The sequence below is a fragment of the Pteropus vampyrus genome, unplaced genomic scaffold (genome assembly GCF_000151845.1).
Source record: "Pteropus vampyrus isolate Shadow unplaced genomic scaffold, Pvam_2.0 Scaffold33, whole genome shotgun sequence".
NCBI lineage: Eukaryota > Metazoa > Chordata > Mammalia > Chiroptera > Pteropodidae > Pteropus > Pteropus vampyrus.
Window position 1 is genome coordinate 7,627,249 of NW_011888814.1, and position 26,642 is coordinate 7,653,890.

Genomic DNA, 26,642 nt, shown 5'->3' on the forward strand with positions numbered 1-26,642 from the left:
CTAGATTATCTGTGTGGGCCTAATGTAATCACAAGGGTCCTTAAGAGTGGAAGAGAGACAGAAGAGAGAGGAAGATGTGACTACGGGAGAGAGACTCAGAGAGAAGTAACGTCGCTGGCTCTGAAGATGGAGGAAGGGGACCATGAGAAAAGGAATGCAGACAGCTTCTAGAAGCTAGAAAAGGCAAGGAAACAGATTCCCCCCTTGAGCCTCCAGAATGACACACAGCCCTGATGCCACCTTGATTTTAGTGCAGTGAGACCCCTATCAGACTTCTGACCTCCAGAACTGTAAGATAATAAATTTGTGTTATCTTAAAGTCACTAAGTTTGTGAAAATTTTTTATGGTAGCGATAGAAAATCAATACATGTACTAATAATATGTTTCTCCACTTCGTCCTTTTGAAAGTAAGAATCCACTTCTTAGGAAGACAGTGGATGAGGGTTAGGTGACAGTTCACCAACACATAGTTAATTTATGATTGTATTATGTTAGCTAGTATACATATGATGTCACATTACTTATATAATATTCTGGCAGGGAATGCATAACCTGAATCTAATCACAAAGAAACATCAGACCGACTCAAAATAAGGAAGCTTCTATTTAAAAGGGGGGCGGGGGCTATAGTCTTTAAAAACATCACTATCATAAAAGAGAATGAAAAGGTGAGGAACTGTTCCAGATTAAAGGAGACTATAGAGACAACTAAGCACAATATATGATCCTAGACAGGATCCTACACTACAGGAGGAAAAAATCCTATAAAGGAAATTATTGTGTTAATTAACAACTGGAATGCAGATGGTGGATTTTATTATAGAATTATACAAGGCTGGTATTTTCAGTCTCTTGTTCATTCAGCTATTTATGGAGCACTTAGCATGTGCCAGGTTATGAAAAGTCCTGACAGCACAAAGATGAATGGGGCATGATGGGGCATGACCTTGAGAGATTTAAAAGGTAGTTAAGGACAGAGAGAAGTTAATTTAAAAATGAAAGTACAAGAAATCACTGTGCCCATGGTCAGTATGAAAAAAGTGCTGAAGGATCTCAGAGAAGAAAGTACCTGAGCATCCCTGGGTATCAGAAAAATCTGCATACAGGAAGTGACATTTCAGCTGAGTCTGAAAGGACAAGACCATACTGCAGAGGTTTTAGATGGGGTGGGACAGTTTTAAGGTAGAGGGAACAATGTGCCTAAGTATCCTAGGTTTGGAAAATGCAAACTCTTCAGGTGATACTGTAGGCACTCAAAACCAACACAAATAAGCTTGGCCTTATTTCAGACTCCTTCAGATCTCATCCCAGCTAAGGCTCCAGGTTGGGCAGATATCTCAGGGGAGTACACAGAACGCCAGGACAGGATGTCCCCCAAAGGGCCTGTGAAATTCCCTAGACTGAAGCTTCATTTTTGGAGATCTGATAGCTGTTGAACTTAGGGAAAGACAATGGACCCTACTCTAAATACTAACCCCCAAAAATTTTGACTGTGTGGACATCACAGCCTCAGTTAATACAAAGTTTATGTGTAATCGACACTTAAAAACACATATTCACATGAAATCATATCGGTATTCATTCTCTCAGACGTGAAAGAGAATATGAAAATATTCTAAGTGGTAGCCCATAGGGATGGACAAATTTATACTGAGCCAGATATGGTCTCAATGGTCAAGGGACAGGGTTTGCCTCCTTACAATGGTCATTAGCCTCCAAGTGGCCTGCACTTTACTGAACCCCCTGCATGGTAGGTTTGTCAGAACCACTATTTAGATTATCCAGGAGATCCGGGTCCCCCCTCCAAAAAACAGGAGGTCATTACATAAACTCACATAAAACTGACTTGCAAGAGAGTCCATTTCAAGTTTTCAGTGTGAAAGAGCTCTGCTGATAGGAGAGAAATGAGGCTTCTGGGAAGTTATAGGCAGTCAGTTGCCACTGAAGAGATGACCACCTGGACTCCGCTTTCTTCCCCAGCCCATGCTAGAAATACAGCCCCCTGGATTTCTCAGTGAGCCCTGTTTTCAGTATTCCGCGTTGCCCTCTGCTGGAAGGCAGCACAGACAGCAGAAAGAGCCTGGGCCACGGATTCATATAAACGCGTTTGAATCTGGGCTCTCCCATCACGGACTCTGGGCCCTGGGTAATTCATCTTGCAGGACTCTGTTTCCTCATCTGCAAAACAGATAGGCGTCATAAGACTGTTGTAAGGAAAATGCTAGATGTCAGCTTCATAATCCCGTTATTTTTCCTTTTGTTTACAGCAACATTTGTAATTAAGAAACACAGGACTTAAGAGCTCAGTCTAATTTCTAATTCTGCCACTTAACATTCTTGGGGGGTTGAAAAACGCAGTTTAGCCTCAACTTTGTTTTAGGTACTGTGCTGGTTCTTTATGTATTTTGCTTTAATCTGAGAATATAACTCTAAAATAGGTATTATCCCCATTATAAGAAAATTAAGCTCAGAGAGATTAAGTAATTTGTCAAGGTCGCACAGCTGGCAGGATATTAGACTGGGATTTCAATCCAGAATGTCTGAATCCAGTTTCTTGCTCGAAAATCATCAATAATCAGGCCGCTTGGGGGCGGCAGCGGAAGAGAGTGAAGGGGAGGGAGTAAAAGTGGTTGAAGATTGGGTAAAGTGACCGACCATTCGTTAGGGCTCTATTTCCAATTCCCAAAGCTGTTTCCCCAGCTTTACTAGAGGTTATAGCTGGAACACACTATAACGGTAGCTGGTACACAGCCCTCCTCTTATTTTGTTAGAATGATCCAAGATCTAAAATTAGCAGCCATCTAGAACCTGGGGGACAGAGCAGCTGTAAGGCTCTTACGAAGAACCAATGTGGCCTGTTCAACTCTACAGTGTAGCAACTTTGCTAGACTGCAATTTATAGCTAGAAATTTCCTCTACATTTGAACCAGCCCAGTTCAGTCTGGAGATGTCTTTCCATCCCCAGAAATCATCTATGAAGACAGGCCCAGACCCTCCAAGTCCTGAGAAGACAGGAGCACCCAGATGAAGCAGTCTTTCAAGTTAACCAAGCTTGGTTCAGACATCAATTAGTTACATGACCTTGGGCAAATTGAACATCTCGGCCTTTGCTTCCTCATCTGTAAAATGGGGATAACATCACCTGTGAGGAGTAACTGATATAATAGGTGTGAATGGCTCAACAAGGTGCTGGCACACTCCACAAGAGTTAGCAAAACAACCCTGAAGTAGCAGCAATTCAGGACAAGGCCGAGAGCCTTGGGGTTCTATGTAACAGATGGGGACTTACAACCTCAAAGGCATGGTAAATGGACATTTATATCCCAGATTGGAGGTACCCAATAGGAGAGAGAAAGTCTTTACAGTTGTCAACTTGCCTTCCTTCCATTTCCTCCATCTCTTCTTCTCAGCGATCCTCCAGATCACGTGGCAAGTTAAACAAGTTCAGTCTCATTACTTATCGTCATAACTCACACACTGACATTCCAGGACCAGAGTTCAAGGAAAATTTATTTTTCTCTGAGTCTGATCAGAATTCTTTCTCTTTCACTTCCTTTCCTTTCTAGGAGTGCAAACCAGTCAAATAACTGAAAAGCTTATTTGGGGGAAAAGGGTGGGGAGACAAGGAACTTGTATCCTTAAGGGTAAGAAAAGACCAAGTCTTTTCGCCTCAGTCGGGAGCATTCACAGACTTATGTATATCGATACTTTGTCAGAAATTGACTTGTTTCTTTGTTCATCTGATATCTTCTCAAAAGTCAAAGGCACAGGAATTATCAGCCCCAGGAAAGCAACTGTTACTATGGCTCTTTCTATTCTGTCCCAAACCACCTAGAAATAACAATATGAATATATATATAACATTTAAGGTAAGAAAATTAAGGAGATGAAGATGATGATGATTTAATTTAGTTTGATGTACTGAGAAATTTTTCCAGGATACCACAAATCCTGATTTGAAGCATAATAAAGCATTCCTAAAGAAAGTACTTCTAAAGTTTAAAGCAGTAATTACAGAAGTTCCAAGCCCGCTCACTAAACCCATGAGACATCTTTTTCCAACATACCTACCTACACATACACACGAACACACGCGTGCACGCACGCACGCACGCACGCGTAATTCCAGGCTAAAAAAAAATTGTGTTGTAATTGAGGCAGTTCCTCCCTAGATTCAAGCTCATGGTTTAATATATTATTTCCATCCTTTTAATTTACCGTTTACAGTCACACTCTATTTGTGTCCAGATATATGTATATACCATTAATGAAGCACACAGGTCAGTTATTCAGGTTTAATAATTCCACAGTTTATGTTATTATCGTTTGAACACATTCTTTGCAGATAGTCCAGGTCACCCAGCCTCCAAATCAGAACATTTAATCAAAGTTTTCTGCATTCCAAGCCCTCGCAGAACAGATCTCTCTGATGAAATAACAAAAGAATACATATTTGTTCAGTTGGGTGGCAAAGCACTCAATTTTGGTCTTTAGGATCCAAAGATTTCTATAACCAGCAAGAGCAGATGGGGACAAGGAACGAATACAGAAATTGATACTGTTTGAATCTGACTCAGAATTCTGAGTCCCTCCTTTCCAGACTGCCTGAAAAATAAGCCTCCTTTCCTTAAGTGCAGAATGAATCTACTTATGTAAGAATCTACTTAGGTAGGAAATCCCACAGGAGGAGGAGGAAAAGTTACAGTAACACATAAAGGGAAGATGAAGACTGTGGACTAACACTCTACTGTCTCCCTAAAGGAGTGTGCAAAATACCCTGGTGACAGTGACCCACAAACACCCTGGCTGCAGGGACGTGGAGATTTAGCCACTTTCCTACAGCATACTTCTGGAAACTTCTGCAGCAAATCTTCCTCCTCTTCCCTATAAATCTGAGCTAATTCCTTGCATCCAGGCAGGATGAGAGCTTCCTGATCAGACCCCTTAGTGGAAGGTCAACATTGAAAAAAAGATAGCATTCACTCACAATCTCAGGCCAACCTCAGGCAGGCAGGTTAAGGCAGGGACATGTGTTAAAGGTCCGTTGTAATCCTATCCAGGCCAAAAGCAAGTCACTTGGGAAATCCCTAACATTGAATTGGTGCTCAGGGCTCCCTCCAGGATGTCACAAGTGGTGTGTTTTGTCTAAATTAATTAGGTCCTACCCAACCCTAACCAGACCAAGCTCCCCAGTTCTAGGATGAACTCACTATTCCTTGGCCTTTTAGACTAGTGGACAATCTGTCACTATTTCAAACTTTCTGGTCCCTCTCTAGCCTGGATTTATGTCCCCAGAGAATTGGGGCAGCAGTGGACCAGACTCAGACTGAGATGACGGAGAAAACAGCTGGTCTTTGTACATGTTTAGAAATTAACTGAACTCCCTTTGGAGTCATATTTACTCCTAGCTCTGCACCTGGAGCATAATATTAAAACAAAAATGTCTCATTTTCAAAGATTCTCACCATTTCCCCCCCCACACACACCACCAGAAGATGCCATCCCGCCCAAAACTGCCAGTGTCCCTAGGGCTTAAGCACAAAGTAGCATTAATGGCATTTGGCAGAAAATCCCACCCCATTTTGAAGACTCCTCCCAGTTCAACACAGTGAAGTAAGATATGAAAAGGTAAGAGAAGAGGCAGTAGAAACCAGAATCTGTCCCTTCCCACATAACAGGCACAGAAATTTCAGGAGTTAGTGAAAACAGCATCATCTCTTGCCAGAAGGCCACCAGCTACCACTGGGTGAGAGCCGCGTTATCACTTGTTTCTCCTCTGGACTGAAATGCAAGATAGTCAGGATAGCTGTGAGTGTCTGCTGGCGGCCCAGGCTGTCAGGCAAGGTCAGGAAGCGGTAGATGATATTTTTGAGGTACTCCAGGTTGGCTCCTTCCCTACTCTGGTCCCTGATGTTCTTTTCAATGTGGCTCTGCAGGACTCCAACCTCCTCCCGATGCCGCTCGCCCTCCTCCAGCAGCTGCTCCTGCAGCTGATGCACCTCAACCTCCAGCCTATGCTTCTGCTTCCTCAACAATGTGATCTCCACCTCCTTGCGGGCCAATTGCTCAGCATACAGGAAGAAAGTGGGCTCATTGGCCGCAGCTAGTTGCAGTGCTTGGGTCAAACTATCTGGGGAAGCTGTGTCAGCCGGGTCCCCAGGACCCCCACTACTCACAGGGCTTCTGCGTCCTGGCAGCCCAGAGGACAAGGCCACAGAACGCAGTTGCTCCAGCTCCAAGTCCTTCTCGGCCAGCACTGCCAGGGCACGGTCCCGCTGCTTGTGCAGCTCCTCCTCCAGTTTCAGCGTGCGGTCCCTGAAATCCAGCTGGCTCCGCTCCAGCTCCTGCCGGTGGTGATGTTGTACCTTGGCCAGCTCCTGCTTCCAGTCCTCGGCCTCCTGCTGGTGCTGGCGCTCAAGCTCCTCACAGGACAGCCGCAGGGAGATATACTTCTCCTTCAGCTCAGCAAGCTGGTTCTGGGCTTCCTCCAGCTCCTTGCCCAGGTTCCCGTCTTTGGCGTTCTTGTTCTTGAGGATGACCTGGGCCCTCATCTTGTACCTCTCAAACTCTTCCTTCAGCTGTTTCAGCTCCTGTTGGTAGTAGAGCGCAGTAGCCTTCTCCCCATCGGCGGCCTCGGAGCTGGGCATTATCTCCAGGTCACAGAGCTTCTCCACATCCAAGGTCACCTGGGTTTTCCTGGCTGCCACCTGCAGTAGCCTCTTCAGCTTCTCCATCTTGTCCTTCAGGACATTGACGTCCAGACTGGATTCCTCTCCATGGCTGTCTAGAGGGGACCGGCTGGAGGCTGCAAGAGCCAGTGTCTTGTTCTCCAGGTCCAGCTGCAGAATGCGCTCCTTCAGCTTCTGGATGGCTAGTTGGTCCTTCTGCTTGGCTTTCTCATAGGTGCCCAGCAGTTCCGACACCTCAGATATTTGGTTCTCCAGGGATGCCACCCTCTGCTCTTCCAGCTGAGATTGCTGGCGTAGTTGATCCTCTGCAAGGGCTGTCTGTAAAACAAGAGAACAGATGGAAACGCATCCAGAAAAGCCTCAAAGCCCTATGGCAAACTTTGAGAAAGCAAGAGAGGGGAGCAAAAGGGTCACAGGATGGGGATAGCCTGACAAGAATAGGAACTGGGGACTTTTCTGTTGATTTGGGAGCTAACAAAAGTTCCTGTAACCTGCTCGGGTTCTGCTCTCAGACATATGTTATATCAAACAAATTAAGAATCTTCGTATATATCTGCTTTTGTCCTGTTTTAGTGCTTCCTCTTTCTTCTATCATACACTGAGCTCACATATAAAGTGTGTTACGTTTATCAGGTGCTTCCCCAAATCCTATTAAGAAATCATATGACATTCTTTTACTCTTCTAATATTCCTGGAAGATCAAATCTGAGTTGGATCTCTCCCCATACTGAATGGAGGCACTGTAAAATAGCATACCTTTCCAGAACACACAAATCTTGACTAACAGCAATTTCAAAAGGTCATTTCTTCTGAGAAAATTCCCTTTGCCCCCTTCAGCCACCCTATCTATAGGCACATACCACTACCTAAATCTGTCATGTACCTACAGGCACACACATGACTTTTCACTACATGGCTGCCACAGTACTGCTTCACAGTGCACAGCTGGTAAGATGCCAATGGCCAGAAGTGCAGAGCTGTCTGGCTCCAACCCAGCCTATACTCAGAAACTCCACATCCTGTTGGAAGCATGCTCTGTGGATACTGTCAACACCACAGAGAACACAAATTCCCAGGACTTACAAATAAAACTTTTTGAATAGCATCAAAAATCAACAGTACAGCCACCTAGATCTAACTATCAAAGGAGGAAAAAGAACCTTACTATTTCCCACTTCAGGCTAAAAGAATGAAAGAGATAAAGATAATTACCTTCCTTATTTCCTGCTGCAACTGAGCCTGGAAATGGCTCTTAAGGTAGGCAGCCTCTTCCTGAAGCTCCTGCAGCCGGGGGTCTGGCTGATTCTTCTCATCCCGAAGAGCCTGCAGCTCACCTTTGAGCTCCTCCACCTCAGAGGTCAGCCGTTTGGTCTGCAGTTCAAACCCTTCCATTTGACCAACTGCATATGCCCGCCCCGCCAGGGCTTCTCGGGTCTCTTCCAACCGAAGCTCCAAGTCTTGGCGTTGGGTCCTCTCCTCCTGCAGCAGTTTCTGGAGCTCACGCAACATCAAGGCATGGTCACTCTGCTCTTGTGCCCGATCATGCTGTTGTGTGATAAGTCTGGCTTTAGTTTCTGCTATCTGCTCCTGCAGCCCCTTCAATTCTCCCTCCAGACGGTCCCTCTCTTCCTCTGCCTTTTTACAGGCATCCTCTAAATCCTGTTTCATCTTCTTCTTGTCAGCCAGGTAAGAAGCTTCCATGCGGGATTTCTCCTGGGTGACTGTAGCCAAAGAGCTGGTCAAAGTAGCCAACTGAGTCTTCAGCTGGTGCAATCGTTTTTCTACCTCCCCACCCGCAGATGGTCCATCTCCACTGCTACTGCTAACACCACTCTCCGACCCGCTGGCCTCTTCGGACTTTGGAGGTGGTGGTCCACGGGTCTGTCTGTCATCTTCCACCCCAAACTCACCTTTGGTGCTTGTGAGACTGGCCGCTGTATCCAAGCTGGTGGCAGTCCCAGTGCTATCTTCGCTGTGAGTGGAGCATCGGTCATCCACGGAGTCAGGACAGGTGAGGCCTGGAGGCTGAATACCTGTGAGGCCCACATCTGCCTCGTGGGATACCGACAGCACTTTGATGCTGGCCTCTAGCGCTTCTTTCTCTTTCAGTAGGCTTTTATAGGCGCGGACCACATCCTTCAGACGTGCCTGGTACTGGAGGAGCTGCTGCTTCTGCGTCTCAATGGTCTCCAGCAGGTCCTTCTTGCTGGGGCCGCCCCCGAAATTCATCCCAAACTTCTCCATGAGGATTCAGAACGGTTGTTCAACGTCAGCGCGGATAGCCCTGGAGAGGGTCGCGAAGACGCTGGTGGGCTCTGCTGTCCCCGCAGTCCCACACCTGTTCCTCCCAGCTGTCCGAGACGGATGCAAGGTGGCGGGGCAGGATGGCAGAAGCGCCACCGGGTCCCAGGCACGGAGGACGGGGGCGGTCCTACCCTGGAGGCGGGGCGACGCCAGCACAAGAGGAACTCACTGCCAGGGATCGCCCGCCGGGTCTCAGAAGCCGCTCAGCGCTTCCCACTCGTCCGGGCCAGAGCAGCCCGCGACAGCCCTCGGCCCACAGTCCGCCAAGGGTTTAAGCTGAGCGCAACCACACGGAAACTTCTTAACTACAGCGGCCCCACAAGGGCGCTTCCGGGTCCGCTGGAAGTGACGACAGCACGACGGCTCAGGCTCCGCCCCCAGTGGGCACGAGGTGGGTGGGGCTACTTCAGCGAGTGGGTGCTTGGCGGCCTGTTGAGAACCAAGTTGGGTGCGAGCCTATCACTCTCTGGAGAGCAGAGTAAGCAAAGCTGAGGACAGACGTGTGATTTTGCCTTCGCGAGGTTCCCTGAACTTGCCCCCAGACTACGATCAGCGAGGGACTGGGGGCGACGTCGCATAGAATCCTTACCAAATAGCCCCGTGAACGACTTGTCCCCACTATTTCGGGGCTCTAAAGAGCAACAATTAAGACTCTCATTTAAACCAGGAAAACTCTTTCTAGGACGGTGTTTGGCACCTAGTAGGGATATGGTATAATAATTATTATACTGAGTTCTGCTGAGTTGATTGAACAGATGTTTATAGAGGGCATCCTATGGCCATGACGTCTGTCCTAAATGCAATTATATTCCAGGAGCTTTACAAGAGTTTTACTACGAAGTCTTTAAAATAATTCTTAGTGGATATTATTAGTGGACATTATTTTACAGATATGGAGACACGAGGCACAAAGAGGTAAGTAACATGTCCGAGGTCACACAGCTAGCAAATCTAGGAATCCTATCCAAATCAATCCAATTCTCAACACACCAAATTCTGTGCTAGATGATCACCATGATGAGACAAGGTCCTGCCCTCAACGAGTTCACATCTAGTGGAGAACCAGGCATGCGCAAGTCCTGCCATTATACCACTATATATATTCAAAGTGATATGGAAGAGGAAGGAGTCCTGTCTAGGGGAGGCAGAGAAGACTCTCAGGGAAAATAGTTTGGGATTTGAAGGATGAGTAGTGATTGCCCATCTAACTAGAGATGAGAGAAACAAGCATTCCAGGCAGAGGGAAAAGAATGCAATGACTCCTGGGTCATCAGGGTGCCTGGCTCACCTGGGAAGCATTGAGAGAGAGTCATCTCAAGGCAGTAGTTTAGGGTATGTGAAGGGGGTGGCAACAGATGGGGGTGGCATTTAGATTTTATCTTGGGTGATAAGACACTAAAGGATTTTGATCACAAGAGTGACATAGTCAAGACTTGTATGACAGGCATTACCAAGGGGCAGGAGACCTGTGAGAAGGCCATTTCAGTCGGGGGGTAGTGAAAGAGGGCAGTGACAACAGAGAAAGAAAGAGGCTAATAAAAGAGCTGAAGATGTAGAACTGGCCTGACTTGTTCACAATCGGTGTATTATTATATTGAGACGCATTTAAATGTACTCTTCCATCTTGTAAAAGCCTTGTTAGGAATGCAAGTCTATGACTGAGGAGTAAAGTCAAGCACTGGTATCTGGTGTCCAAAGTCTGTTCTCCTACAGACTTTGCAGGTCTGGATGGGGAAGGTCCTGGGGGTCTCTTCAGACCCAGTTTCTTAGTGGCACAGGTAACATCCAGCTGTATTATACAAAACATTCAGATATATTACTTATCATTTTTATCTTTACCATAACCTCATGATAGGGCAGATATTAGTCTATTACGGATAAGAAAATGACAGGTTGTAAAGATTGTTGAAGGCAAGCCCTTAAAAATAGGCAGAACTGAGATTTGAACTGAGGCCCAGAACAAAGCACATAGTAGGCATTCAATATTTATTGACTAAGTGAATGAGCAAATGGAGTTCTCTGCTTCCCAGCTCACCTCACCATGTCCAGTCCATAAGCAATTGATTCTAGAAGCCCACTAGAATCCAAAATAGCCAAAATGCATGCCCTTGCTACACTGAGCAACCAATCAGTCCAGTTCAACCCAACGAGCATTTGTTAAGCATAAACCTAGCATTGAACCGGGTTTTGCTATAGAAGATATTTATAATTAATCCCTATCTTGCTATTTCCTTTCAGATGCTGTGTGGGGAACTCACAGCTGAAACTCTTTGGGTGTAAGGAGGCATGATGATCCTGACAACATCCTGGATAGGTGTGCATTAATAATCCAGGATCCCAGGTTTGTGGCAAAGTGAGGAAGGAGCTTCAGAAAGGCTGCCTGGGTTCAGACTGAAAGGCATTGCGTCTAGGCCCATCGAGGCGAAGGTCGTGTTCTCTAATATGCAGAAGCAATGTCTAGGACCGCGCCGCCCAGAGCTGGTAATCTGCTGGTTCTGCTGTTGGGATCTATGGAGCAGGCGTTTTAAGGAACCGTGAAAGCCAGCTAATACGCGGGCATTTCCCCTCCCCCGCCCCCGCTGCACTCCTATCGCGATTCTGCGGTCCCTGAACCACCTACTAGGTTCTAAACCTCTCGCTGGGAGCTGAGGGGGCAAGAGGGAGGACTAGGACACCTGCACGGAGCTTCCGTACCCCTAAGACGTTGGTGCACACGGTCGATGTTGCTAGTTTCTAAGAACTAAACCCAAGCCCAGAGTGGGCTGGACGCAACAAAAAAGCCCTGCGGCTAGCCACTGAAATCGGAAGTGGGGGCCGCTGTGCAGCGTTAAAAGCTATTCTAAGCCCCGCTCGAGCTGTCGGTTCAGCAGCCGCAGATGTGATAGGCGCGCTGGAAACGGAGAGAACCTGACCCTTTCCCTCTTTAAAGACCGCGCGGGACCCAGCCAGGTTGCGGAGGAGACTCGCTCAACTTCAGTTTCTCCGCGAGCCACTAGGCGAGGCGGGGGCGGGGCTGGGGGCGGGGCCAGAAAGGGGGCGGGCCCGCGGTGACGTAGGGCGGGCCGGGACGCGCGGAGGCGGTGGCGGCGCCTCCTCCTGCTGCTGCTGCTGCTGCTGCTGCGCCCCATCAAGGGGGCGGGCCCGCGGTGACGTAGGGCGGGCCGGGACGCGCGGAGGCGGTGGCGGCGCCTCCTCCTGCTGCTGCTGCTGCTGCGCCCCATCCCCCAGCGGCCGGCCGGTTCCAGCCTGCACCCCGTGTCCGTGCCCGTGCCCCCTCCCCCTGGCCCCGCCATGGGCCTCACCGTGTCCGCGCTCTTTTCGCGGATCTTCGGGAAGAAGCAGATGCGGATCCTTATGGGTGAGGCAGATCAAGCGCGCGGCCCAGACGGGAGCGCCGGCCCCCGCGCAGCCTTCCCTGCCCCCGCGTCCCTCCAGCCCAGCTCCCCCTGATATCCGACCCTGAGTCACCCACTTCTTAACCGCCCCTCTCGCCTCGGAGCCACTGCTCTCTGGCGGGTAGCGGTCTGTAGCGCCACCCCCGGGGCCTGAGACCGAGAACTGCGGGCCTGGGTGGGGTGAAGCTCCCTCCGCCCCAACCCCGCTGGTAAGAAGGGAGGATTCCGCCCTTGGAGACGACTTTTAAAAGGAGCGCGGCCCTCCTGTGCCCCTGACACCCCCAGTCCTCTCCCTCCCCTCGCCTGCTTTGGGAGCAGGAGTTGGCACTCACCACCTAGACTGCCCTTAAGGCCGTGAAGGTAGATAACAGCGCGCACCTGGAGGCGCTCGGGCTCTTCGCCCCCGTCACCATCCGCTGTCCTGGCCTCTCCCCTTCCCTGGTCTCTAGGGGGCTCCCTCGCTCCCATCTCCATCCCTGTGCCCCTCTCCTTTGCAGTTGGCTTGGATGCAGCCGGCAAGACCACAATTCTGTACAAACTGAAGTTAGGGGAGATTGTCACCACCATCCCCACCATAGGTAAGTCTGGAGGCGAGATTGGGAGGAGCGGGAGCACGACGACAGACCTCCTTAGGGTCTGCTCCCTATTCTGCATCTCTGTGCTGGGAGCTGACACCAGATACAGATACCTGAGAAGTGGGTCACAGTATCTTTATGTGCTTGATGGTGCTGAGGAGGGGTGAATGTGACCTAGCCCCGCCCCGTCTGTGGACTGCAGGTCCTCTGGACTTCTGTTCCCTTGGGCCTTGATCATGGTGTCCCTGCTGAATCCATGTGGTTTTAGTAAGTTCCTTTCAGAACTTTCTGTTCATTTTTTGTTTTCAATTGTCTGCAGGCTTCAATGTGGAAACAGTGGAATACAAGAACATCTGTTTCACAGTTTGGGACGTGGGAGGCCAGGACAAGATTCGGCCTCTGTGGCGGCACTACTTCCAGAACACTCAGGTGGGGGGATGGGGTGGGGGGCTTGTCTCTCCAACCCCGGGGGAAGCAGCCTTAGAGTTAGGAAGACTGAGATGTTGGCCTAGGCTGGGCCTCCAGACAGTGAAAAAGCCTTACTTCCTTCCACCCTCCCTTTTGTAAGCTAGCCTCCACTCATCCTTCAGAACTAGCCTTGGTCTTCTGAGACTCAGGCACCTTAGGCCTCTTTTGAGGAGCAGGACTCTAGGCTCAGGCTGCCTGGTCTACTCTCGCGACATGTCTTTTCCCTGTTCGCATGCATGTCTTTTAGCTAGACTGCTTGCCTGAGGGCAGAATTTGTATCCTTTGCAGCTTGTCTCTGGTTTGTGCCAGGACATCTGCAGAACCTTAGTGGAAGTTTATTAGATGAGAAGGGTTTAGACACAATTAAAGAGAGAAGGAGTCAGACTAGGGTATGTCCTAGGCAGGCGTAATTGCTCCTCCTTCCTTCCCACGTAGGGCCTCATCTTCGTGGTGGACAGTAATGACCGAGAGCGGGTCCAGGAGTCTGCTGACGAACTCCAGAAAATGGTGAGCACCCAAGGCTCTGGAACTGAGCCCTCAGTTCAGAGACAGAAATCTCAGTGCCAGTGTGAAAGTCAGGAAGCGCCGCACAGGCCTCCAGTGTACGTTTCTCTTTGTGGAGACAGACACAGGGAGGATCTCACCCTGTTTTGAATTTGGGTCAGGTAAAAAGTATAAGACTGACCTTTTCTTTGAATTTTCATGTCTTCATATCTGAGTCTGAGAAGTTGGAAAAGGGAAATAATATGTGGTGGAGAGAAACATCATCTTACATTTTTGTTTTTCCGTTGGGAAATTTTGTCATTTTGACTAATGCGAATACTCAGATTAGAAAAAGGCCCCTTCTGGAGGCCTTTTAAGGTAGAGACTACCTTAAAGCCAAGGTAGTCTCTAGCTGATTTATAACTGTGTCTTGTGTTAAGCGAGAAGCAACATAATATTATATTTTTCCCACAAATATGCTGGAAGGTAGAAAGGGGGCTCCCCTACACAACAGGAAAGAGGGAACCTGGGGACCCCAAAGGACTCTAGATTTCACACCTTCGGCATCTCAGCTGCAGGAGGACGAGCTGCGGGATGCCGTGCTGCTGGTGTTCGCCAACAAGCAGGACATGCCCAACGCCATGCCCGTGAGTGAGCTGACGGACAAGCTGGGCCTGCAGCACTTGCGAAGCCGCACGGTGAGGGTCCTGCGTCTCCCAAGGGAGCCACAGGCTGGGGCAGGAAATAAAGGCATTTCCCTTTTCTTCCCTGCTACTGACCTGTTTTTTTTACCTTCACCCCACAGTGGTATGTCCAGGCCACCTGTGCCACCCAAGGCACAGGCCTGTACGATGGGCTAGACTGGCTGTCCCATGAGCTGTCGAAGCGCTAACCACCAGGGGCCGGCCCCTGCTGCCCGGAAGCTCCCGCGTGCATCCCTGGGATGCCCAAACTCCCGGACTCCTCAGGCAGTGTCCGTCCCTCCTGCTCCTCCTCCCACAGACTCGAGCCTCTGCTCCTGCTCCTGCCTGCATGTTCTCTGTTGTGGGAGCCTGGAGCCTTGCTCTCTGGGCATGGAGGGGTCCACTCTCCTGCCTGCTGGGACCTGTGGGAGGGGCTTCCAGGGCCGAGGCCCCTTCTTCCAGAGGAGGAGCAGGGATCTGGGTTTACTTTTGTTTTTTTTCCATTTTGGGTATACCCTTGGGGCCAAGTGGGGAGGGAAAGTGAGGGCTCCGGGTGGTGCTATGATATGGCACTGGATATTGAGTAATAAATTTGCTGTGGTTTGTACGTGGTGTTGTCTGTAGCCTGGAAGCTTGGGGCTGGGTTATTGGGTGCAAAGACAATATGGGAGAGACTCAAAGACTCTAAGGCTGCAGGGGCAACCCCCCTCTCCCCAAGCACACACACACCTTGCTGCCTTCATCTAGCTCGGCTTCTCCCACCTTATTCTTGCATCTGGAAGTGCTTTAGGGGTTCCAGTGGGGGAAATCCCATTCTTTCCCCAATTCCAAGGGGCCTTTGCTGAGGGTAACGGGCTCTACTTCCATGCTTCCGTATACCACATAACTTCCATTTCCTATCCATCTCTTAGCTGGCCGTGGTTCTTAATGATTACTATACACATTAAAACTTGAGGGGGAAAGAAAATTTGTTTAAAATGAGATTCTTGAGGCATGCTTAAGAAAAAGTGATTCATCAGGACTGGTCTGAGGCCCAAGAATACGCATTTTTAAAATCACCCAGGTGATTCTGTAGTCTATTAGCCTTATTTTATCAAACAGGATTACAGTTCCTCACTCTGCACCACTGGGACTCTTCCTACCTGGAAAGACCCCACCCATGGGGAAGCAGTAGTGCGGCTGGGGCTTATGTCAGGGGTGTTCCCCGCCTAGGCCATTCTCCTTGCCCTGCTCCTGAGCCAGTCCCTCCTGATCACTATGAGTAATTTGATCCTTGCTGGTTATCTATCTAGGGTTTCCTCACCCTCCTTGAAAAGTACCTGCTGAGACATTATGGCATCATCCTCCCAAGGGCCATAAAAGTTAATAGATTTTTCTTGGATATTGTGAACTCCAAAAACCCTTTGAGTCTCAAGGGAGCCAGGCAGAACCCACTTCCTGGGAGGCAAGGGGTTGGCTTCTATCCTATGATTAAAAAGAAACAAGTGAAGGGGAGGGACTTACCTGAAGTCGCAAGTGGTCACTGGCACAGGCTGAAATTCTGATTCTCTGTCTTAGCTCAGCCAGCCTCAGTTCCTGGAATGATGTGGGAGGCTAACGCAGGAGGCCTGAACCCACTTCCTCTGGGCCACGGATTGGTATTGCTGGGCCAGTGCCCTTTCCCCACGATGGTGGGATGAGAGGCAGCCCTCACAGTCACAATGCTCTCGGGTCACAGAGGTGCTGGGCCCTAGGCCAGCCTCTGCCTGGAAAGTTCCCTCTGGGAACGTCTTCCGGCGGGTACTTTGGCCTGATTCCAGGCCCTATGGCCTGTGGAACCTCACCACTGGGGGGAAAGCTGGGCCGGACGGAGTCATCACCTGTGGTGCCGGCCCCATGGATGAGGTGGAGTGGATGCAAAGACAACCCAAGCCGGAAGACCTAAGGGTTGGGCTCATCAGCTGGGCAGGATCCTACCTCACTTATGAGGCATATAAGAATACAGTCACTGCTACTGCAAAGGGTTTGGGCCGGAGACAGGTAACAAAGCAAACCTGTACTGGAACCATTTTTCCTAGTGACTAAGCTCTGTGTGTGTGTGTGTGTGAAGGGGGTTGGGGGTAGGGGTAGGGGGTGCACTCTCAATTACTTTCCCAGCCTCTGCCATTGCCAGACCAAGACCCTCCTACCCCAAGCTCTTACTCACAGATCTTCATTGCTCCATACCCACCTCTAGATCTATTCCAGGAGGTAAAGCCTCGACCCTGGCCTTGCTACTCTGTCTTGCTCTGGCTGCCTCCTCCCCTCCATACCAGCACAGAGTGGTTGTGTCATCATAAAGAGGAGGGATAGAAAGCCCAGGCTGGAAGGCAGAATTGTGGGCTTCCAGGGGTAGTTGGATCAGTGGAGTTATCACAAAGCCTGTGTTTCTGTTCTGGTTGTAGTTTGAGAATGGGGTGCTCTAGGAGCCCTGGCAGAGAGTTGGTTCTCATTTTAAAGAGGGATATAGGCACATTCGGGATGGTACTACAGAGTGAGGCAGTAGCAAGTGCCTGCCAATTATAATAGAGTTGATCGCACCTGAAGTAAACCATTGTATGTCAGATGTTGTGCTCCCACCCTCATCCCTGGAGCCCAGGTCTGCTTGTAAGAGGTCTTGCTTTTCTCTTGCCATGTAGGGAGGGTGGCTTTTGGGGATGGAGGTGTTGGCCGAGTGTGCTATCCAGGCACAGCAATGAGAGAGAAAGAAATAAGACAAACCACAACATTTCTTGAGAAATTAGACATTGAAGGAAGTGGTCAAGGGAGAGAGGTTACCTTCTGTCAGTTGGAGGAGTTAGGCATGTAGAACTTCTCTTGGGCTCTTGAGAAGCCCTATGGCTCCAGTGCTAGCGGTGCCCTGAGATCTTTTGATAACTGTTGGATGAGAGGGTGGAGGAGCTGACAGCAAGGAGGCCAATGTGGAAGGGAAGTTGGTTGGTCTCAGTGAAGGTGCTGGGGTGATGCCAGGGGTGACAGTTGCAGGGCTGCTCTGTCTAGTCACTTGGAAGTACTGATTCCCTCTTCTCCCTCCCAATGCTTCAGACCTGGGAGGTCCTGGTGAGCAACGAGCACGACACACAGGCTGTGGTGCGACTAAGGAGCTTGAAGGGCCTCTACCTTCTATGTGAGGCAGATGGCACTCTGTGCTACGGCCGGCCGAGGACCAGCCACCACGGATGCTTCTTGCTCCGTTTCCACCGAAATGGCAAGTGGACCCTCCAGTGCATAATCAGTAGTCGTTATCTGGAGTCTGATGGCGAGGACGTGTTCTGCAACTCCCGGGTCCTCTCAGCTTACCACATGTGGACCCCTCGGCCAGCCCTACATGCCCATGTGGTCCTCTACAGCCCCCTCAACCGCTGCTATGCCAGGGCCGACCCCACCACGGGTCGAGTCTGGGTGGACGCACCAGTTCCCTGCCTGGAGGAATGTGGCTTCTTGTTGCATTTCCAAGACGGATGCTACCACCTGGAGACCTCTACACACTCCTTCTTGTCCCACATAGACCGGCTGGTCTCCCAACCTTCAACACAGACAGCTTTTCACATGCAAGTGCGGCCTGGAGGGCTCGTGGCACTGAGTGATGGAGAAGGAGGCATGTTGTACGCACAGGGCCCACGCCTGCTCCTGGCCCTGGGCTCTAATCCCCATAGGGGCGAGGAGTGGTTCATCCTACAGCACTGCCCGACCTGGGTGAGCCTCAGGTCGAAGACTCGGAAGTTCCTCTCCATCGTCTACGGCAAGTGCTGGGTCCAACAGAGCCATGGAAGGAGGGAGGGCTGGCTGCTGAAAAAAGAAAAATGTGTTTGGGATCAGCGAGGATTTTGGAACCTGTTCCTAAGGAAGATCTTGCGGTCCTAAGAGAATCTCTGTGCTGTAGAGAAGGGTGATAAAGCAGGGGCATAGGCTTTAGGGGAAAGTGGCCTGGGTCTTCTCTAGGATACTACGATCCACCAGAAAGTGATGAAGGCTGAGGAGAGAAAGCAGAGGGAACCCCAGCCATGAAACTTGGAGGAGGGGCTGAGACTGCGGGTAAGACCAGACTCAGGGTTCTCATGGCATGTTCTTCCTCTGCAGATGTTGAGGTGTATGCGGCCTCTGAGCACATAACCCCAATGTCACTGTTCCAGTTTGAAAGTGACAATGAGAACCACAACTTGCAGCTTCGTTCAGCCAATGGCTACTACCTAGCCCAGGTAAGACCTTGGCTTTCTGAGCAAGGCAACCCTTAAGCTCTGGGTTCTCCCTCTCTGGACATACTTTCTCCTTCTTCAAGGAAGATGGTGAGGTAAACCATAGAAGTCCTTGTCGATAAACATTTATTTTCACCCAGAGGGCCTATATTCATCCAACAGGACCTCTTTTTTAAAAAATCAATTTTATCGAAGCATAATTTACATACAATAAAATGCACCCGTTTTAAGTGTACAATTCAATAAGTTTTGACAAATGTACATGCCTATGCCACCACGCCTCAACCATTTCACAAGTTAGAGAATATTGCTATCACCACAGAAATTCCCTCTTGCCCCTTTCCAGTCAGTTCCCTTCCAGCCTTGCTCTCCCCACTACCACTAATATGTAGTCTATCACTGTAGATTACATTTCCCTACTCCAGAATTTCATATAAATGGAATCCTAATGTTACAGTAGGTATGTTTCTTTCACTCAGCATAATACATTTGAATTCATCCATCATGTTGCATGTATCCGTAGTTCATTCCTTTTTATTTCATAATACTGCTCATAAACACAAGCATAATTTGTTTATCCATTCACTTGTTGATGAATACTTGAATGTTTCCAATTTGGGCTATTATGAATAAGTTGCTACGAATATTCATGCATGAGTCTTTTTGTGAGCTTATATTTTCAATTATCTTGAGCAAATACCTAGGATCGCAACTACTGGGTCATGTGATAAATGTGCATTTACCTATATAAGAAAATGTCAAATAGATTTCTATAGCAACTGTACCATTTTACATTGTCACCAGTCATGTACGAGAGTTCTAATTGCTCCACATCCTCATCAACACTTGGTATTGTCTGTCTTTTTAATTTTAGCTACTCTAATTGATGTGTAGTAGCATTTTATTGTGGCTTTAAATTGCATTTTCTTTATAATTAATAATATATGAGCATCTTTTCATGAGCTTATTGGCCATTTATACATTTTCTCTGTGAGGAATCTGTTCATATTTTTTGCCCATTTGTTATTGGGTTGTTCGTCTTTTTATCAAGTTGTAAGAATTCTTTATATGTTCTAAGGTCTTCAAGTTCTTTGCCAAATATACGTATTGTAAATATTTTCACCCAATCTGTGGCTTGCCTTTCCATTTATTTAGTTGTGTCTTTTGAGCAGCAAGTTTTAAATTTTGATAAAATTCAATTTCTCTGTTTTATAAATGGTTAGTGCTTTTTTTTTGTCCCAAGAAATCATTGCCTACTCCCAACTTACAAAATTTCTTCTTTGTTTTCTTCTAGATGTTTTATAGTTTAGCTTCACTTTTATGGCTATGATCCATTTCAAAACGATTTTAAAGTTTGGGCTGAGGTTTATTTTTCTCTATGTGGTATATCTGGGTTTCTTTTTGATACTGGGCTCTGGAATACAGCACAGACTGAGGAAATGGAGAGCTGAGGTCATAATACGTTTTCCAAAAAGCATAAAGCATACCTTGGGGGAATGAAAAAGGCTAGTGGGTGGGATGTGGGGAAGAGGGTCTAGGAATAAAAATGATGAGAAGAAAGCTGAGATTTGAATTCCTTGCTTTCCTTCTCGTTCCCAATGTTTTCTCCAGAGGCGCCATAGGACAGTGATGGCTAATGGGCACCGGCTGGAGTGTGACACCTTCTTCCATATGCACTGGAATTGTGGCAAGATCATGCTGCAGACTGCTAGTGGACGCTTCTTGAGCATCGCACCTGATGGCCTGCTAATGGCCAATGCCACCATTCCAGGTGAGCTAAACAGCCCTCCAGCCAGCTAATTCCAAGTCAGAGATGCTTTCAGAAGGAGCTGGGATATGCTGGAATGAGCACTGGAGTTGGGGTCAGAAGTTTTGGATCTTTATACTTGCTTTTAGTCATTGAATTTTTGTCGTCACTTGGGCAAACCACCCCTGAGAGCTGCAGTTTTATTGTTTTCATTATCAATGAAGATGATTGATATCTAACCGGCCTGCCTCACAGGATTATCATGAGAATTAAATAGATTCACACATCTCGAAGGAAAAATATTAAAATTACTAAGTGCTTTCACAAACATTCCACAGGCACCTAGCATAAGACCTGGCACACCGTAGGTGTTCACTGCATGTTAAAATATTGGCAACTCATTTCTGCAATTAGCATCTCCCTTCCTGCTTCTATCTGGGAGAGTCTCTAGAGGCATCCCATCCAGATCATTCCTTCCTATTTCTTTCAGGCCCAAATGAGGAATTTGGGATTCGATTAGCCAACCGCCCCTTCCTTGCATTGCGAGGTCGTTATGGGTATGTGGGCACCTCGTCAGAACAAGACCTCATGCATTGCAACATGGATCAGCCGGACTGCATTCACCTGCTGCCCTGCCGCCAGGGCATCTACCACTTCCAGGGTGAGTAATCGTCCCCACCCTCAGTTCACAGTCCAGCCCAGCCTTAGCCCCAGCTCAGACCTCAGGGCCTACCACTCAGGGTCTGTTCATCAGAAAAGGAAAAGCAGAGTTTCTGTTTGTGTCCGCACTTCATGGCCCCCAGAGTGGGTTGTCAGAACAGAAACCAGCCTCCTGCGTTTCCATATGGGGAATCTGCCAATGCAGGTAAGGTAGGGCATCCAGGGCGGTGGCGTGTCTCCTGGGAGCCTCTTCAGAGGCTGCACTGCTGGGGGACTCCCTCCTGAATGGCCCACCAACCTGAGTGAGCTCTTCCCTCCCCAGCACAGGGTGGATCCTTCTGGTCAATAACATCCTTTGGCACCTTTCGCCCTTGGGGAAAGTTCGCCCTCAACTTCTGTATCGAGCTTCAGGGGAGCAACTTGCTCACGGTGCTAGCACCCAATGGCTTCTACATGCGATCCGACCGAAGTGGCACCCTGTTGGCAGACAGCGAGGACATTACCAAAGAGTGTATTTGGGAGTTTTAGGTAAAGCACAATGGGTAAGGATCTGGCTTGGGGGAACAGGAGCTGAGGGGCAAAAAGACAAGGGAGGCGAGTGGAGAGGCATGTAAGACCAGAAGGCTGACTTCTGTCCCACAACTAGATCAACTCCAGACATTATTCCAAATCTGTGTCTTTCCTCTCAGGGCTTCTAATCCTAGATGAGCTGGAAAGAAGAGAAATCAAATCTAGATTTCTCACTATTGTGCTTCACTGACACATGTGCGTGCGAGCAAGCCTGCAAGGGACAGGATGAGGTGTACCTGTGCATCTGTCTCTCTCTATCAAAATGCAGACTTTTGCCCCATTTTTCAGAAAGAGTAATATTGAGGATATACTTTCTACCCTATGCATTTCCTATCCTTTCCCCTGGATTCCTGGGGTGCTGATGGCTCCCAGATATTTATCTGCAGCCTTGACCCTTCTCCTGAACTCTAACCTCATCTCTTTCCAACTTCCTGATTGACAGTTGACTTTGTCCTGCCATTCCTTCAAAATCAGCCTTCCCATCATTCCCTCCAAAGATTATTCTTCCTACCGTCCCCTTGGCCTTCTAGGGCATTACCATCCTCCCAGACTCTCAGGCTTAAGGTCTCAGCACCATTTCTCCTTCCCGCCTTTTGTTCCCTTCACCAAACCCTGAAAATTGTTGGCTACTTCCTTAAAAACACCTCACGAATGCTTGTTCCTTTTTAATTACAATTACCACAAGTGGTTCCAGCCCTTTCACCAAAAGCCTGCATTGCAACAAGGGCTCCCCAGCAGCACTTCCTGCCGCCAGATGCATCCCCACCTAATCTGTTCTCTACACAGAGTTTGAGTCCGCTCTCCTAAAATGCTACCTCCATGCCATCACTGCCTGTTCAAAGCTCTTCAGGGCAGGCACCTCACTGCTCTTACACCCGTTCCTTCACAATCCACCCCTCTCTCCTGGCTTGGAAAGTCATGAGGATGTTGTAGAAAAAGTTTTGGTTTTGATATCATACAGACCTGGAACCAAAAGCTGGTAAGGCTTGGTCCTTCCTAGCTCTGTAACCTTGGGAAAATTGCTTTAACATTTTTAAGCCTTAGTTTCTTTATCCGTAAAATGGGAACATCTTCTTTATAGAGTGGTGTAAAGACTAAATGACAATATGAACCTAGGTGTAGACTCCCAATATATAGTCACTCCTTTCCTCCATTTTCTACCAATATTCTATATAAACTCTTTACTGTGGCCAAACTGGGAAAAATAAAATGAAACCCCACTGGGCCTGTTTTCTGATCTTTTCCATGAAGGGTTTGGACTGAACTAAATTTCTCAGGCTCCTTCCAGGCCTGACATCCTAGTAGACAGTGCATCGTCATGGTTAAGAGCTCATTTCTGGACTCAGAACTGAGTTCTAATTAGATTTTTATCCGTTAAACTTGTTTGACCTTGGGCAAATGGACCTCTGAAAGTCTGCTTTTCATGGGTAAAATGGGAGTATTTATCTCATAGGATTTGTTGTTTCACATGAGATGATTGCAAAATGTCTAGTAAACAGCCTGGCACCCAGTACACTCTCACTCTATCGGAAGACTTTCTTAATCCAGTTTGAACTCTTAGTAAGTTTTTACTTGTTTACTGCAGTCTCCTATGAACTCTGATGGTATTTGTTCACCATTAATTTGATTTCAAAAAATAATTTCTGCTGCCTTTTCCTATAACTTCACATATCTGTGTAATCACTCATCAAGAATGGGACAGATCATTTTATTCTCTCTCTTCCCACAGGACCTTACTAAGATTTTCCCTCAAAGCCAGAGATCAGCAAATGACTGACTGATATTTCCTCTTCCCTCCCCAGGCCAATGGAATATCACCTACCAAAAATCCAATTCCTTCAGGAGAAACTACTACACTAAATGGAACAGGAACTCCAGAGTCAAGATCCATGAGAAGAATATCTGTTACACAACTTTTCCTACCCAGTTTAGCGAAACACCTGTTTCTAGCAATACATCACAAAAGGCCATCCCCAAGACCCTGGTGTGCATCTGACTCAGTACACAGTAGGGTCTGAATGATGGGTGGGGACGGGTGAGACTGAGGCTCTAAGCCACTCCACATTCTAGCCAGAAGAGAGGAGACCACATGGTAACCAGTTCTTCCATTGATCCTCCCCACCTCCACCAGAACCATTAGACTTTTCCCAGTAATATCATGAGGAGTCAGTCTTGCCTTGAAAGATTCAGAATCCAGATATGACTGAATGTCTTTTTGGTTTAGAAAGAATTAAGGATTCATAATTCTATGGGCACAGCATAATGGTAATAACTCCTTATGCCTATCTAGCTCACCCCCTCCCCACCAACCCACCGCCCCATGAAGTTTTCATATCAGCCCACTTTATCATTACCTTTGATCCAGTCCGTCGGGCACAGCAGGCACTTTCCCCATCACTGCCCACCTTTTACAGGGAGCTGGAGTGGTTTGCCCAAGGTCGCATGGCCAGGACCTCTGACTCAATTCTTCAATTAGAGTGGACGCTGATGTCCACTCCTCTTTCCATCAAAACAGAGCTTCCAAAGTGACTGTCATTCTTGCACTGTCTTCATAACTTTGATGTTTATCTACCTGCCATCTGCGCTATTAATGTTTGTAGTGACATAGACTCTTACGTACATTTATTCAGAAAAATTTTTCTAAGAGTTTATTTGGGCCCAAACTGATGACATATGCTGGGGAGCAAGATCTCAAATGCTTCCGAGAATAACAGTTTTGCAGCTTCCTTTATGCATTTGACATTAAGGAGGGGACGAAAGGAAGATTGGAGAAACCAAGGCAGGGATTGGATTACAGGATAATTAACAAGATTACTGCTGTCTTCAAGGGGTATTACATCTGGCATTTCAAAGATGTGTTAACCTAGATGCACAAGAACAATGGACAGGGCTGGCTTAAAACCTAGAAAGGAATATTTTAATCACTATCATAAAATGGAAGATCAGAATCGCTTGCCATAAACAAAAAGTGACCATAAATATAAATAAAATGAAAACAAAGTGATGTTATCAGTCCTCCTTAGATTTTCCCTTCCCTGCCCAAGGCTCAGAGCTTAAGGCTCCCTTTCTCTCTCGGTTAAAAAGATTAACTGTTACAGAGGCTAAAGATTAGGACTAAAATGAAGACTGTCTCTTTGATGCAATTGGAATGAAAAGGAGTTGAAAAGGGAATCAGTTTTTCATTTCTGACTAAATAGTATTTAAAGCAGCACCCATGCATCTCCTAAAATGTTCTCAAATACCAACAGTGATGCCCGGCCCCCACCCTGGGAAAATTGCACCACACCATTATGAGTGCCTGGTTTTTAAGTTCATTGAGAAGAGAAGCTGAAACCGGAACATGAGAGAGATTCCATTTGGAGAGAGGAAAATGACCTCGGGGTTTTGTAAGTATGTTTCTCCTCAAGAGATATAAAAGAGTTTTGTAAAAATTTTAATACAATAAGTGAAGGTCGAGAACAGTAGACCAGGGCACCTCCTTTCCCAGAGGACATTAAGGACAGGCCACAGAAGTGGAGTGGAATACATCCTTCAGAGACATAGGACCTTGGAGATCATTTAATGCAGAATCTCCTTGTCAGCATTCCATCAATATGTATACACACTCAGATGTGTGGGCATGCATGCACACATGAAAAACCACACACACATGCACACACATGAATGCATGTGTGTGCGCGTGTGCGCGCACACACACACACACACACACACACACACGTACTTTCTCTTTCATGCCCTGTTTCCCACAAATGGCCATCTGTCCTCCACTTGAATGTGTTCAGCCATGGGGTCTCGGCTGACAGCTTCTTCCATTGCTGAAGTCAATCCTTTCACTGAAGTGAATGGCTTATTCTCAGACCGTGCTGTGCAGATTGTCACCCCGCAAAGCCTTGCTCATTTCCCTAGGCAATCTGTCCAGCAAGGTCTCCAGCTTGAGATCAGAGAGGTGGGGCAGGGGCAGAGTGTACTCTATTACCCTTGCAATTTCATTCTAGAGCTGTGCTGTCCCATAGAACTTGTGCTGATGGAAATGTTCCATAATGTTTACTGTCCAGTACAGCAGCCACGGGTCACATGGGGCTCTTGGGCACTTGATATCCAGCTAGTGTGAGTGAGGAAATGGAGTACTCATTTTATTTAATTTTTGTAACATTTCAATAACCACATGTAGTTGGTAGCTACTTATTGAACAGCATAGTTCTAGAGTGTTTAATGATAGAGACCTTTTGAAGGATTACTTCTGGATCAGTACCTGCCCGGGATGGGCATAAACTTGCCCCCACCACTTTGCACTATCATCATTCCATCCCTTCTCCTCAAAAGGAGAAGAATTTAGAAGGATGAACCCATTCTCTATTCCCAGTACCCCATTTTCACCCACTTTCCCCATATTCTTTTTTCTCCTACATCCCAAGGCTTCCCAGGAGTAGCCTAGAGAGTTCCCTGCAGGGGACAAAATTGGGCAAATTTGAAACTTATGGCCAAAAAGCAGCAAGCAGACATACCCCAGGAGCATGTATAAAGGGACGAGCAGAATGCGAAAAGTAGCATTCTCATTCTGCTGCTATGCCAAAATACATATGCAATTCAGAGATGAATGTCTCTTTTTTTAGGTTAAGGAATTATTGTCAATTTGAGATGTGGTAATGGTATCGTGGTTATGTAAGACAAGTTCCTTATTTTTTGGAAATGCACGCTGGAGGACTTAGAGGTGATATGCCATGATCTACTATCAGTGTGTGTGCATGTGTTTATGTGTGCATATGTGTGGGTGTACGACCACCTAAACACCAATATAGAGATATGTAGATACATATATAAAGAGGTAGGTAGATAGATAGATAGGTACATAC

The 26,642-nt window shown here is 47.6% G+C and overlaps 4 protein-coding genes across 5 annotated transcripts in view; 2 read left to right on the plus strand and 2 right to left on the minus strand.

Moving 5' to 3' along the window:
* Positions 1-4,282: 4,282 nt before the first annotated feature.
* On the minus strand, positions 4,283-9,372 carry GCC1 (GRIP and coiled-coil domain containing 1). Its single transcript, XM_011357179.2, has 2 exons — positions 7,903-9,372; positions 4,283-7,008 (listed from the first exon to the last, which is right to left on the minus strand). Exons 1-2 carry the CDS (start codon positions 8,932-8,934, stop codon positions 5,713-5,715), a joined length of 2,328 nt encoding a protein of 775 aa, XP_011355481.1. The 5' UTR covers positions 8,935-9,372; the 3' UTR covers positions 4,283-5,712.
* Positions 9,373-12,130: 2,758 nt separating this feature from the next.
* ARF5 (ADP ribosylation factor 5) lies at positions 12,131-15,205 on the plus strand. Of its 2 annotated transcripts, none has more exons than XM_011357180.1 (6): positions 12,131-12,352; positions 12,887-12,967; positions 13,284-13,393; positions 13,868-13,939; positions 14,488-14,613; positions 14,721-15,205. In XM_011357180.1, exons 1-6 carry the CDS (start codon positions 12,286-12,288, stop codon positions 14,805-14,807), a joined length of 543 nt encoding a protein of 180 aa, XP_011355482.1. In that variant the 5' UTR covers positions 12,131-12,285; the 3' UTR covers positions 14,808-15,205. The 2 variants fall into 2 exon arrangements, with proteins under 2 accessions (XP_011355482.1, XP_023384660.1); XM_023528892.1 differs by having other exon boundaries at positions 12,152-12,352; positions 14,406-14,613.
* Positions 15,206-16,311: 1,106 nt separating this feature from the next.
* FSCN3 (fascin actin-bundling protein 3) lies at positions 16,312-23,766 on the plus strand. Its single transcript, XM_011357182.2, has 7 exons — positions 16,312-16,617; positions 17,662-18,358; positions 18,697-18,815; positions 20,424-20,583; positions 21,050-21,220; positions 21,542-21,747; positions 23,592-23,766. Exons 1-6 carry the CDS (start codon positions 16,474-16,476, stop codon positions 21,745-21,747), a joined length of 1,497 nt encoding a protein of 498 aa, XP_011355484.1. The 5' UTR covers positions 16,312-16,473; the 3' UTR covers positions 23,592-23,766.
* Positions 23,767-26,023: 2,257 nt separating this feature from the next.
* Positions 26,024-26,642, minus strand: part of PAX4 (paired box 4) — a 4,950-nt gene continuing 4,331 nt past the window's right edge. The window contains exon 8 of the mRNA XM_011357259.1: positions 26,024-26,232. Coding sequence (XP_011355561.1) covers positions 26,024-26,232 — 209 coding nt within the window. The remainder of the gene's footprint in view (positions 26,233-26,642) is intronic.